General features: G+C 53.4%; 1 protein-coding gene across 2 annotated transcripts in view; it reads left to right on the top strand.

The window, feature by feature from the left end:
- SRGAP3 (SLIT-ROBO Rho GTPase activating protein 3) overlaps positions 1-8,854 on the top strand; it is a gene marked incomplete at both ends in the record, with an annotated part of 66,750 nt that extends 57,896 nt beyond the window's left edge. For both annotated transcript variants that reach the window (XM_079540400.1, XM_079540399.1), the window contains 7 exons: positions 1,839-1,944; positions 2,183-2,410; positions 3,064-3,143; positions 5,032-5,212; positions 5,608-5,757; positions 6,075-6,402; positions 8,438-8,854. In XM_079540400.1, coding sequence (XP_079396526.1) covers positions 1,839-1,944; positions 2,183-2,410; positions 3,064-3,143; positions 5,032-5,212; positions 5,608-5,757; positions 6,075-6,402; positions 8,438-8,854 — 1,490 coding nt within the window. The remainder of the gene's footprint in view (positions 1-1,838; positions 1,945-2,182; positions 2,411-3,063; positions 3,144-5,031; positions 5,213-5,607; positions 5,758-6,074; positions 6,403-8,437) is intronic.
- Positions 8,855-12,167: the final 3,313 nt, after the last annotated feature.

Raw genomic sequence — 12,167 nt, 5'->3', positions numbered from 1 at the left:
TGTTTAGCATTTGTTTATTGGCAAGTCATGGAAATCGCTCCCGTTGGGCAAAAGAAGGCAGAATAAATTCAGTGCATCGGAGGCGGTAGAAGAATGTTGTGCATTGTGGCTACAGGACAGCTTTGTTTGATGGGAGCAGTGTTGGGCTGTGTGGTTTGCCTGTTGGCCTGCAGGTGCTCTGGGGCTGACGAGTGAAGGGCTGAAGGGCTGTGCCCTTGCTCAGCTGTCACTGCTCAGGGCTCCTTCCTGCCTGGCAGTGTGGATGTGCATAGCTGCTGGAGATTTAGCAATGTCAAGACAGACAGATGATACCTGGAGGGGAAGGGCTCAGGGATGGGTTTGTTCCAGAAGAGGAATGTATTCTGATTTCTCAGGAGCAGTTGTTTTGTAGAGTAGCTGTTTGAAATTTGCTGTTGCCTTTCCCTTTTGATGTGTAAAACAGTACAACACACCTGTAACTCTGCAAGCAAAGGAAGCTATTTCTGCCCCAGGCAGGGAGCTGGTCTGGCCATGAGCAGATGCAGCCACCCCTGGGCTCTGCAGCAGCAGGAGCAGAGCTGTGGGAAGTGTGCCTGGTGCTGTGCAGCCAACCCTAGTTAATGCTGGTTTGCACCATTTGGTAAGCTTTTGGGAGCTTCTCGTTGCAAACAGAATGGGTTCACTTCCTGGGTTCTGCCCCTGGGAGCTGCGTGGTTCCCTGCCGGCGCGATGGGGTGATGATAAAGGAAGGGCTGCTTTCTCCTTTTGCTTTGTGGGGAACTAAGAGTTTACGTGGAGATGTCCCTTAAACATGCGTGGGAAGCAGATTGGTAGGAAAGGCTCTTTGCTAGCAAAGGTTCATTCTGGGGTATGCGTGTGTTACGGAGCGATTGGTTACTCCATTAATCCTCTGAATTGCAGCCAGTTTGAAACGTTTTGGTACGTAGAAAGGCAGGTACTTCAAGGCAGCTTGTTCCTCTGGGTTTCAGAACAGATGCCTGTTGTTGTATTGCTTTATCCCGTGTTTGTTTGATGTTTTTATTTGTAATGTATTCTTAAATAAACACAAAGGGAAGAAATGAAGAACCGGTAAGCTGTAGTGTGATGAATTCATTCCTCAGAAGGAAAAAAGTTCTGAAACAAAATATTACAAAGATTTCTGGTTTGGATTGAAGCCAAAATTGGTTCTGAATTTTTGAACGAATGGCAGCCTGGCAGTGGGCCAGGGAAGTTCATTCTGATTAGCAACTCTTAGCAAAGAGTTTGAGCCGGCGCGGGGAAGGAGCCCTGCACTGATGTGGTTTGTTCCATGCCTCGAGGGCTGCCTGACCCCAGGCTTTGGTGCTCTTTGCCAAAGGGCAGAAGCGAATCTTCAAGTGCCAACTCAGATTAAATTCTCTTTAAAACCAGAGGGAAACTTAAGCAGAAGGGCTGAGGAAGACCTGATATTTATACCCATGAAAGAGCAAAGCTAATAAAAACTTATCTTAAAATCTGCGCTAGAACGCCAAGCGGTGTGCTGCTTTCCAGTGCCAGATTGGCTGAAGCTTTTGAGAAACAGAGGAACTGCTGAATAAGTAACTAAATAATGCATTAACAGGCATTTTAAAAATGGAACCATGGAAATGCCTTTGTTTGCTTTTACACTAAATCTTGGCTGTACGTAGGAATTGACCTGTGCAAGAGCACTGTGCTGATTCTCTGCCGACTCCATAGTGTAAACCAGTGGATTGAATCAGGATTTGTGCTGTTGTTTTCCTTGTGTAGTTGGCTACTAAATCTGGAGCAAGTCCCTTTAGTGCCATGCGCTCTAGTCCTGAGAAGTTTTAAAGATGTACTTCTTATTCCATGTGTTCCAGAAACTGAGAATCCCACCGAGAGGGTGCACCAGATCCAGCAAATCATCATCACTCTGCCCCGGGCTGTCATTGTTGTCATGAGATATCTATTTGCTTTCCTCAATCAGTGAGTCTTTCTTTCTTTCCTAAATTGCTCATTATCTGCCTTTATTTCAGTGCCTCTCTGTCTTCTTCTCTGTGAATTACTTTGGTATTGCCACAGAGCTGTATTTTGCCTCTTCTTTGGCGAGGCCTGGCCGTGTGTTTGGGGAAGATGGCTTTGGGTGCTGGGGGGCTTTGGTGGGACATCTTTCTGAGCTATCAGGGACAGAGGACGCCACACCTCCTAATGCGTGTGCTTGCAGCTTGTCACAGTACAGCGATGAGAACATGATGGATCCCTACAACCTGGCCATCTGCTTTGGGCCCACTCTGATGCACATTCCAGACGGGCAGGATCCGGTGTCCTGTCAAGCCCATGTCAATGAGGTCATCAAAACCATCATCGTCAACCACGAGGGCATCTTCCCCAGCCACAGAGAGCTGGAAGGACCTGTCTATGAGAAGTGCATGACTGGAGGGGAGGAATACTGGTAAGGAGCAGGGGCAGAACTTCATTGCATTCAAAACCCAGCAAAACCGGATCCCCTCATTAGATTTATCTTCTTGTGCTGCAAATTAGGAGTGAATCTGTGACAAAAGGGAGGCCTTTGGCAGGATTCATGATAAGCAGAACTGACTCCAGCTGCCTGAGTGTTAAATAAGGGCTGTGGGGATCAGACTCCTGAGAGGATGAGTTGTGAAGAAAGCTTTGACCAAGTTCAGATGTAATATCCAGGGCAGCTGAGTACAGTGCTGGGATGGCTTTGACTCTCTGCAGATGCAGCGTGCCCTTTTACCTTTATTTTTGGCAGATGTTACAAATAAGGTATGCAAGAGCTGGGGATAAAAGATCACTGTGAATGAATAGGGAATTTTACTTGCTATTGCTTGTTTTTATTTTGCCAAATATGAGTGGCATTCATGAGCAATGGGACATGAAGTTCTGGGCTTGAACTTTGTGGTGGTGCACGTGTCTGCCGTACTCAGAGCAGTTCAAAGGTTTGCTGTGGTTTTGTAGGACTGAGATATTTATTTTAAAATGAAAACCAGAACGCCTTTGAGTATCACTGGGGCTCCTCAACTTATTTTTGCCTTGGGAACAGAATCTTGCTCTCTCTTTTAAAGCACCATGTGTTTATTTCAGTGACAGCCCTCACAGTGAGCCAGGCACCATTGATGAAGTTGACCACGACAATGGCACGGAGCCACACACCAGTGATGATGGTGAGCACACGCATGAGCTACAGGAACTTGGATCTGTGTTAGGAGGACTATAGGAAAGTACTGTGCACTTTGCCCCTCATCGCATCAGGCTGGGCTGTTGTCTGGCATGCAGATGTTTCTGTGTGTTTGGCAGTGTATGTGCATGTTAGTTAATGTTGCATATAGGTTTTCCTCGTAGGATGTGCAAGGACTGCAGTCTGACTCCAGGGAAGAGTACAGGAGTTGTCTTTGTGGACTTCATATCGATCACAAAGGCGAGTGCAAGACCAGGGTGCAGGCAGAACTGGGCATGAGGTGTGCTCAGTACAAGCTGTGGTGCCCAGAGCCGGAGAAAGCAATGGCCTTTCCCTGCCCACGAGTCACCTGCGACTTCACTGCAGGCTGGGAATCGAGTGGTGCTGCTGAGAAACAGCAAATGTCATCGCACGGCAGCAGTGCCACTGCGGGACGGTGCTGCGCAGCAGGTGCTGTGTAGCTGGGTGCTGGTGCCTTGCCCCTATGCCTCCCGTTCTGCCACACGCTGGTGCTCCCTGGCTGGCCGGCTGCAGTGGGGTCTGCCTGCAGGGGAGAGCAGGCAGCTGGGTTGGGCAGAGTGCAGCCTGAGGTGTGCCTGCACAAAGTACCTCTGCGGTTGCCATGTGATGAACAGCCAGGAGCAGGGTGAGAAGATGAAGGAGAGCAAGCTGCCTTTCAGCCAATTTTTTGCCCGGGTGGCCACATTAATAATAGCTGTGATTGGAGTTTCTGGGTGATTAACTGTGGTGCAAGCGTAGAGAAGAGCATCTTTATTTTGTGAATGTACGTGTTCCTTCTTCCCCTCACCGTATGCACCCCTCCTGCTGGGAAACTCAATATTGTATCTGGTTTGGAAAGCCCTTCTGATAGCCTCCTCCCTGTGTGTCCTACAGAGAGCATTCTGCATCGATCCCGTGGTGGCAGACCCAGGCACCGCCATGCTCACAGTGGTGCAGCCATATTTTCAGCTAGGGACAGTCTGTCCATGGAAATGACCGGTCTGCCATCGTGTCGAAAGGGGACGTGGTTCGTGTTCAGCACCTCCCACGTCCTTCAGTGGGTCCTGCTCTGAGCAGAGCAGCAGGGCGCACCTCAGTGCAGAGCCCATGGTTAGTGGCAGCACGCAGGGAACAGGGCGAGTTTCCATGTTCTCATGAGAACGTGGCAGATCTGAAGGAGCTGGGCTGATCTGCCTTGTCCAGCTTTGCTCTTGTCCGAACGCTGTTGGTCCTCATGGGGTTTAAAACGTTTGATATCCCTGCAGGGTTATGTTAGCTGTTTGTTGTGGCTCCAATAGCAGTCAGAGCTGGCCGAGTGGTGGCTGCTGATCTTGCACCTCCTTCTGGGCAGAGAGAGGAGTTCAGAGCTGAAACTCTCATTTCTGTAGGGATCCCCCCAAGGGACATTTGTTATTCACCAGTAATTCAGGCCAAGCTGTCTCCAGGGTGAGGGAAGGAATTGAAGAGAATGTAATGGAGGGGGAGAGGCTTTGGGTGTTGTATCTGATACAGCTTGGTGAGATCCCAGTCTGGAAGATAATGGTGTTCTGTAACCAAAGAAGTCACTTTATTGGAAGAAAATATGAGTGTAGACAAAGATGCCATATGTACACAGGGAAATTTCAGCTGCTCCCCATCTGGTTTGCAGCTTTTTGTAGATTGTGAGCCTCTGAGAAACTCTAGGATGGCTGAAAGGACAAAAAGAATCGGTTGCTCTAAAAATAAGATGGTCTGTGCTCAGTGTAAGATGCTCTTGGGAAGCTTGGGCAGCAGGATGAGAAGCTGCTCAGGTGAGGTTTCCTCATTCTGGGGCTTATTTCACTCTCATGGTTGTCATACTGAGCTTCTCTGTCTGTGTTTCTCTTCCTTTGCAGAAGTGGAGCAGATTGAAGCCATAGCAAAGTTTGACTATGTTGGACGGTCTCCACGAGAGCTGTCCTTTAAGAAAGGGGCGTCACTCCTCCTGTACCATCGGGCATCAGAAGATTGGTGGGAAGGGAGACACAACGGTGTGGATGGCCTCATACCCCACCAATACATTGTGGTGCAAGACATGTGAGTAAAGGCACTGTGCGCTGACCCGGGATGTCAGAATCGCCCACCTACATGAGGTCCATCTTTAGCTGCTTAAATAGGTCTGGTTTTCCCAGATTTTTAATGACTTGAGAAATCTGGATCTGTTCTGGTATGCCCCTCCATGTGTTGGCTTAGACTGTCTCTTGTTCAAGCCGACATAGCCAGGCACTAAATACTGTCCTTGGTGTGCCTACACCATGTGTGTCACTGGCTACTCTCGGAGGCAGGGTGCAGACGCAGCACTGGTCTCTCTCTGTGTGTGCAGCTGCTGCTGCCCGCTGCTCGCTCTGCCTGTCCTTTGTAGATGCCACTCCTGTTGTAAGTACCACACCATTCATTACAGTGGCAGCCTGAATGGGGTCTCGTTTCCACAGGGACGATGCTTTCTCTGACAGCCTGAGCCAGAAGGCGGACAGCGAGGCAAGCAGCGGCCCGCTGCTGGATGACAAGGCCTCCTCCAAGAACGACATCCAGTCCCCGACGGATCACCTTGTGGACTACGGCTTTGGCGGGGTCATGGGCCGGTAGGGAGCTCTCCTTTTCTGCAGACACAGAGGTGCTCACTGTCACGTGCAGGGAGAGTCGGTGTGCAGGGCAGGGCAGAGGGGAACGTTCTGTTCCCGTGGGTTGCCAATGTCGATCTTAACAACTAAAATGGTAATGCTGTCCCTTTCTCAGCGCTGGCTAAAATTTCTGTCTGTCCTCTTGCTTTAGTCTTCTGGAGCTGAAGGGGTTGAGTCTGATTTGGTCTGGCTTCCAGAGCTGAGATTGCCTTGCAGCATGCGAGCGGACGCCTGTATCTGACGTGCAGTGACCCGCTCTTGTGATGAATTCTTTGCAGAGTGAGATTGAGGTCTGACGGCGCAGCTATCCCTCGCCGTCGAAGCGGGGGGGACACCCACAGCCCACCCCGGGGGCTGGGTCCTGGCATAGACACTCCTCCTCGAGCGGCCGCCTGCCCTAGCAGCCCCCACAAAATTCCTCTAAGCAGAGGCAGGATTGAGAGCCCTGAAAAGCGCAGGATGGCGACATTCGGCAGTGCAGGGAGCATCAATTTCCCAGACAGGAAGGCCTTGTCTGACGGCCACCCGCTGCGATCGACCTGTGGATCCACCAGGCACAGTAGTCTTGGAGATCAGAAATCTCTAGAAGCAGAAGCACTTGCCGAGGTAAGAGGGTGGTGAGTGGCTCCTGGTGCCCACGGATCGAGAGGTAAAATTCAGGGCTGAGCACTGCAGAGCCCCTTTCATCTCACAGCGCTTCAGGGTGGTGGAGCTGTTGCAGCTGCAGTGGTTTAGAGATGGAAGCCAGCAGCCAGCAGCGTGCTGTCTGCTCCTCCAGCCCTGTGGCTGGTCTAACAGGAGGTACAGCTGCTCCACATTCCTTGCGTCTGTGCTACAGCAGGCAGAGGTGTTCAGTGCACCACTGAAATGCGCTGCCGTCCGCTCGCAGGGCAGGACGTGCATGACCTGCATTGGGCACTCCATAGAAAGCATCTGTAGGTCAGCATTCAGTTGGTGCTTAGTGCATTTCAGGTTTTTTTTGGCTATGTGTAGGACCTCAGAACCTTAGTCTAAGCGCAGTGGAATGTCCCCAGCCATACACGTGGTCCACAGCATCGCCGCAGTTTCATGCTGCTTGATCAGTGCACTCTGCTGTCAGCACAGCCTGTGGTCTGCTCTCCTTGCTGCTAGCTGGGGGCTGTCAGCCAGGTGCCACTAACCCATTAACAACTGGAGCGTGGTACTTCCGTGGAGCAAGCTGCAGCATTCCCATGCCTCTGTGTGGCCGGGGCCATGCAGAAGAGTCCCATGTGCCAGCACTTCCAGGCCACGTGCTGTGTGCCACTCCTGGCCAGGCACGATGGAGGTGGGAGAAGAATGGCTGCTGGAGACGCTGCTGCCTGTCACATGGAAGGATCTTCTGTGGGGCTTGGCAGGTTATTGCATAGAACCACCTGCTTTCAGTGGGATAAGTAACAATAATGGCAGAAAGGAAGAACTCTTGCTGTCCTGTCTGCTTTTCCACCAATCACGCTCCTTGTGCGCTTGCTCTGCAGCACTCTGCCCGCTTCTCTGTTCATCAGGAGCTTATGTGTGAACCAGTGTCAGTGCAGGGGGTGCCTCCAGAGGAGCAGGAAGTGCTGGGGGTGGAGACGATCTGCCCCCTTTCCTTTCCTTCACTTTTTTTTTTAAACTCTGGAAAGGATTCTTGCTCAACTGATTAAAACAAGCATTTATGTGAAGTTGGACTGAAATTGGTAGTCCTAAGGCTGAGCTGTGGGAGAATCATCTCCACTCATTTTCTGCTCAGTTTAATAAAATTAATTGGAGCTAACTTGATAATTAATTCCCTTCAGCTGAACGTGATCTAAGGCTTACTAAGTATTTTGTATACATGAGAAGACATAAGGACTTGTCTACACGAGGGTAGCGAGGAGAGTTAAGCGGAGTTACTTCTGAAATGGTGGATTCGATTGCTGTGAATCGCTTTTCAGATGGCCTCTGAGTTAAAGTGGCCTTAATTCGTTTAAGGCTGACTGAAATGAAGCCAAATTAGGGCCTCTTCATCTCTGAGCGTGAAGATCAGCAGCCAGTTGTAGGCAATTGACCAAATTTGCTTTAAGTTTACATTTTCCATTGGCTTGGGCTCCCTGTCTGACAGATCTCTTGGGCAGCCCCAGGGGTGCCGTGAGCCAGGTAGCTGGGAAGTGCTGGCTGTGGGGGGCCCTGGTTCTGGAGGGTGGGAGATGGGGACCCGCTGCCCCTGTGCCGTGGGGGGTGCCTGGGGCTGCCTCCCCCAGCCCTGAGCCCCTCGTGCCACTCATCCCCGCACATCACCGCCTTTCTGCCACATCCTGTGCGGCACATGGGGAGCGGAGGTCCTGTGCGCCTGTTGGAGGGTACAGGGCTGTGGTTTGGGAGCGGGGCTGTCTGTCCTGGGGGGGCAGGGTGCAGGTACCGGGGTTGGTGTCTCAGTGTCACGTGGGATTTATTGCTTTTAGAGTCGTGACCAAACCCCCACTGACATCCGAGCCAGCGGGCGCCTCTGTGCTGCCAGAGCGTGGCTTCGTCTTCTCCCTAAGCTCCCGCTTTGCACTGAGGGACTCCAGGGCCGGAGCTCCCCTGCAGCACACAGGGCAGGGCACCCGGGGCCGGGCGCGGTGCCGCGGCTCTGACCTCCTTGTGCCGGTGCGGTTGGCAGGACATCGAGAAGACCATGAGCACGGCCCTGAACGAGCTGCGGGAGCTGGAGCGGCAGAACACGGCCAAGCAGGCTCCCGACGTGGTGCTGGACACGCTGGAGCTCCTCAAGAACCCCCCGCTGGGCGCCGCCAACTCGGAACCCGCCAGTCCCCTGCACACCATCCTCATCCGGGACCCCGACGCCGCCATGCGGCGCAGCAGCAGCTCCACCGCCGAGATGATGACCACCTTCAAACCGGCGCTATCGGCCCGGCTGGCCGGGGCTCAGCTGCGGCCCCCCCCCATGCGCCCGGCGCGCCCCGCGGTGCAGCACCGCTCCAGCAGCAGCAGCAGCTCGGGGGTGGGCAGCCCCGCCATCACCCCCACCGAGAAGCTGTTCCCCAGCGGCGCGGCGGACAAGTCGGGCACCATGTAGCTGCGGTGCCGCGCTCGGGAGAAGCCGGCGGGCAGCGCCAATGGAGTGACGCGGCTGTGGGTGTGCAGCGGGGGCCCCGAACCGCTGGGACGCTGCCTGGGCTCACGGCCGTGTGGCAGAGGGGATGGCAGATCTGCGTGTCATCACTGGAGAATGCGCGTTACACGTAGAAGTATATATTAAGAAGTGTACAGAATTTGGTGACTTTTTAAAAAGTAGATTTACCTCAGAAACTGGCTCTGAAATGTCCTCGCTAGAGACGCTGGGTTGGTTCTGTCATTTCTTCCAGGCTCTCTGTGTGTGCGTGGCCCTGCATAGCAGCTGTGTGCCGAGCGGTGCCGGGCTGCTCGTGGGAGCTGGGCTGCACCCTGCACGGCTGGGGAAGCAGAAGGGGCTCGGCAGGCCCTGCTGGCACAGCCAGGTACAGCGCAGGCCCTGGGCTGGGGCTTCAGCATCAGCAGCGGATAAGAACTGGCACCAAACCTGTGGTAAAGCATAAATAGAGAACTTACGCAGCCTGAGACGATTCTTCTTTCCCTTTCCCCGTAACACTTTTTTTTTAGTTTTACCTGTCAGTATCTCAACAAATGGGGCCGAAGGTGAGGGGGCTCCGGGGCGGCGACTCCTGGGCGGTTGCACAGCAGTACATGAGGGTCTTGATTCAGATTGCGTCTTGCATGCAAAGCATGAGCCATATTTGACCATATCAGACGTGTAGCCGATCTGATGGGGCGACATTTTGCACTTTCTGTACTGTACTGTATAATGCAGCGGTTTGAGTTCATGCAAAGAGATTGACAGTTTGTTTTTCCTCGGAACGTTTAACCCAGAGAAAAAAGATACGCAGAAAGAGCTGGGGATTGCATGGGGTTTGTCCGATAGCCACATCTGTGTAGCGCTGAATCCAAGACGCTCTGTGCTTCTCCTGCAGTCTCCCTCCGTGCGCAGCTTTCTGCGCTGTGACCCGCGCTGTAACGCAGCCCCATCCCCACCATCGCTCCCCGAGCAGCGCCTGACTGCCGGCCCGCAGCCCCCGCCCCCCCCCGGCCCCCAGGCAGGGCGGCGGGGCAGCGGCGCGGCGGCTCCGGGTGCCGCTGCTGTGCGGGGCTGCGCGCCCGCTCTGCTCTACGTCGCTGTATTTGCTTCGGTGCTGGGAAGTAACTGTTGAAGTGTAAGCTGTACAAAAATAGGGTAAGATTAGATGAAAGCCAATGCCGCTCACCGGATCTTTGCACTTAGTAGGTAGCTCAATGTACAAATAAAAAGTAACGTTAAAAAAAGAAATAAAAGCAGCAACCTGACCTTTCGGTGTACATAGTGGGGGAAAGTACTGTACGTAGTGGTCCTGTCGTTGTTCCTCGGTATAACGCTGTAAGGGGAAATGGTGTTGACGTGCTTGTCGATTCCCAGCGGTGACATTTGTAACTCCCGCCGTCAGTTCCTATGGGTGTTTGTTTCTCTCCTGGCTTCTCCCCTCCCACAGCGGGCTGAGCCGCGGCTCTGCGGCATCCCGGCACCGCGCTGATCCGCAGCCGAGGGGGAGCAGAGCCGCTGTGCGCAGAGCTGTGCAGCCACTGCCGGCCGCGTTTTCCATCCGGTTCCTGGAGAACGTTCACTTGGCTCTTCTGTTTATTTCCTTTATTTTTTAATATACTTTCAGAGATGACTTGGGAGCAAACTGTGTTTGTTGGGTTTGGTTTTTTTCCTACCTTCTTTTGAAGATGCGGTACAAATGCCAGTGTTTTTCTATTAAATTATTGCCTTTTGTTTTCTTTTGTTTTATTGTGGGTTTTAATACAGTTATTTTCTTAACGTTAAGTGCCTTTTTGAGCACCAGAACAAAGGCCTGGAATCGATGTCCTTGGAGCTGCGTCCCGATTTCCTTTGTACAGTTACGTTGTGCTGTGGCTGGTTGCTTTTGAAGTACTGCTAATTATCATTTTTGTTTTTTAACGAAAGGAAGCCGAGACGTTTTGTGGAAGAGTAAGCAACCCCTTTTTAATACGATATTCCAATTGTAGTTTTAACTGCTGTAAATTTAGGGGGGCGGGGGGGAAATGTATTTTTCTGTAACTCGGCACAAAATGTAACCACACGGTAGGAGTATCATAACTGGAACCCGCTCACGTTCTGTGAGTGACTTTATCCTGCTCCTCGATATCTCTTCCAAGGCTCAAAGACTGGAGGCTCACCGAGTCCCGGGGCGGTTGGCTGCAGCCTGCAGGCGCCCGGGGCCCCGGGGCCGTTCCTGCTGAGCCCCGGCCCGCGGGAGGTGGGGCCGCCCCGGGGGGCTTCTCTGCCATGCAGAGCCGGTGCCGCCCCGGCGCCTGCGGCCCCCAGCCCTGAGCCCGTCCCGGGACCGCGGCCGAGTGAGCATTGCTATGGGAGGCCCTCGTGCCCGGCCTGGCGCTGCGACGGCGGCGCATCTCTCGTCCTTCGGCTGCGGTGCCCGGTGCCCTGCCTGCGGCGCTGAGCCGCGCGCCTAACGAGCGGCGCTGTGTTTTCACTGTGTGGCACGGGATGTCCCGAGGCCGATGGGCTCCTGGTGCTGGGCTGCGTGCTCTGCTGGGCTTTGGTTGTGTCAGGAAACCTCAGGAACTGCTGTGGGCTGCCCCTCGTCGCGGTCGTCGTCCTCCCCGTGGGTGTTGTCTCTGTAACGTGTGGTGCGATGCCGTCAGCTAGAGCGGTTGGGTCCTCTGTCCTGTGCGCTGATGATGCCGTGTAGATGGAGCCACTGCTTGGAGGTGGACTCGTCCTGTTGAATAAAACTGCTTAACTTTTCTCAAAATCACCCGTTGTGGTTTCAGTGTTTGCCTCCCCGCTGCTGCCTGGGGAGCTGCAGGGCTCTGTCCTGCATCCCATCCCTCACCCCCTGTGGTTCTGTGTCCCGCTCCCGGCCCTGGCAGCACCTCGCAGCCAGCACTGAGCGCCTGCACTGCTGGCACTGCCTGCTGTGCCCTGTGGTGTGTGGAGCCCAGCTGCTGAGAGTGCAGATGGATGCTTTGCTTTCAGCCGTGGACAAGTGGGGAAGATGCAGGGAAAGGAGATGTAGGCCAATAAAAACCTAAAGCTTCCAGCAGGTGTAAATTCGTACATTTTGATGGATGTGGGAGGACTTGCATGGATCTACACCAGCCGGGGATGTACCCTGTATTCCAGAGCTGCTTGTTTTTCATTTAAAATGCATTTCTGCAAACCCAGTGGGAATGTTCCCCAAAGTGTGAAGTCTTTGCCCGGAGGGTCCCCGCATCAAAGCTCTGGAGTGCAGGTGAGGAGGTGGGTGCTGCTGGGATGGGCAGGGATGCTGGTACTC

This window comes from Tetrao urogallus (genome assembly GCF_951394365.1).
Source record: "Tetrao urogallus genome assembly, chromosome: 10".
In the NCBI taxonomy this organism is placed as follows: domain Eukaryota; kingdom Metazoa; phylum Chordata; class Aves; order Galliformes; family Phasianidae; genus Tetrao; species Tetrao urogallus.
The sequence above is the reverse complement of the archived record's forward strand: the minus strand, read 5'-3'. Positions and strand labels throughout refer to the sequence as shown.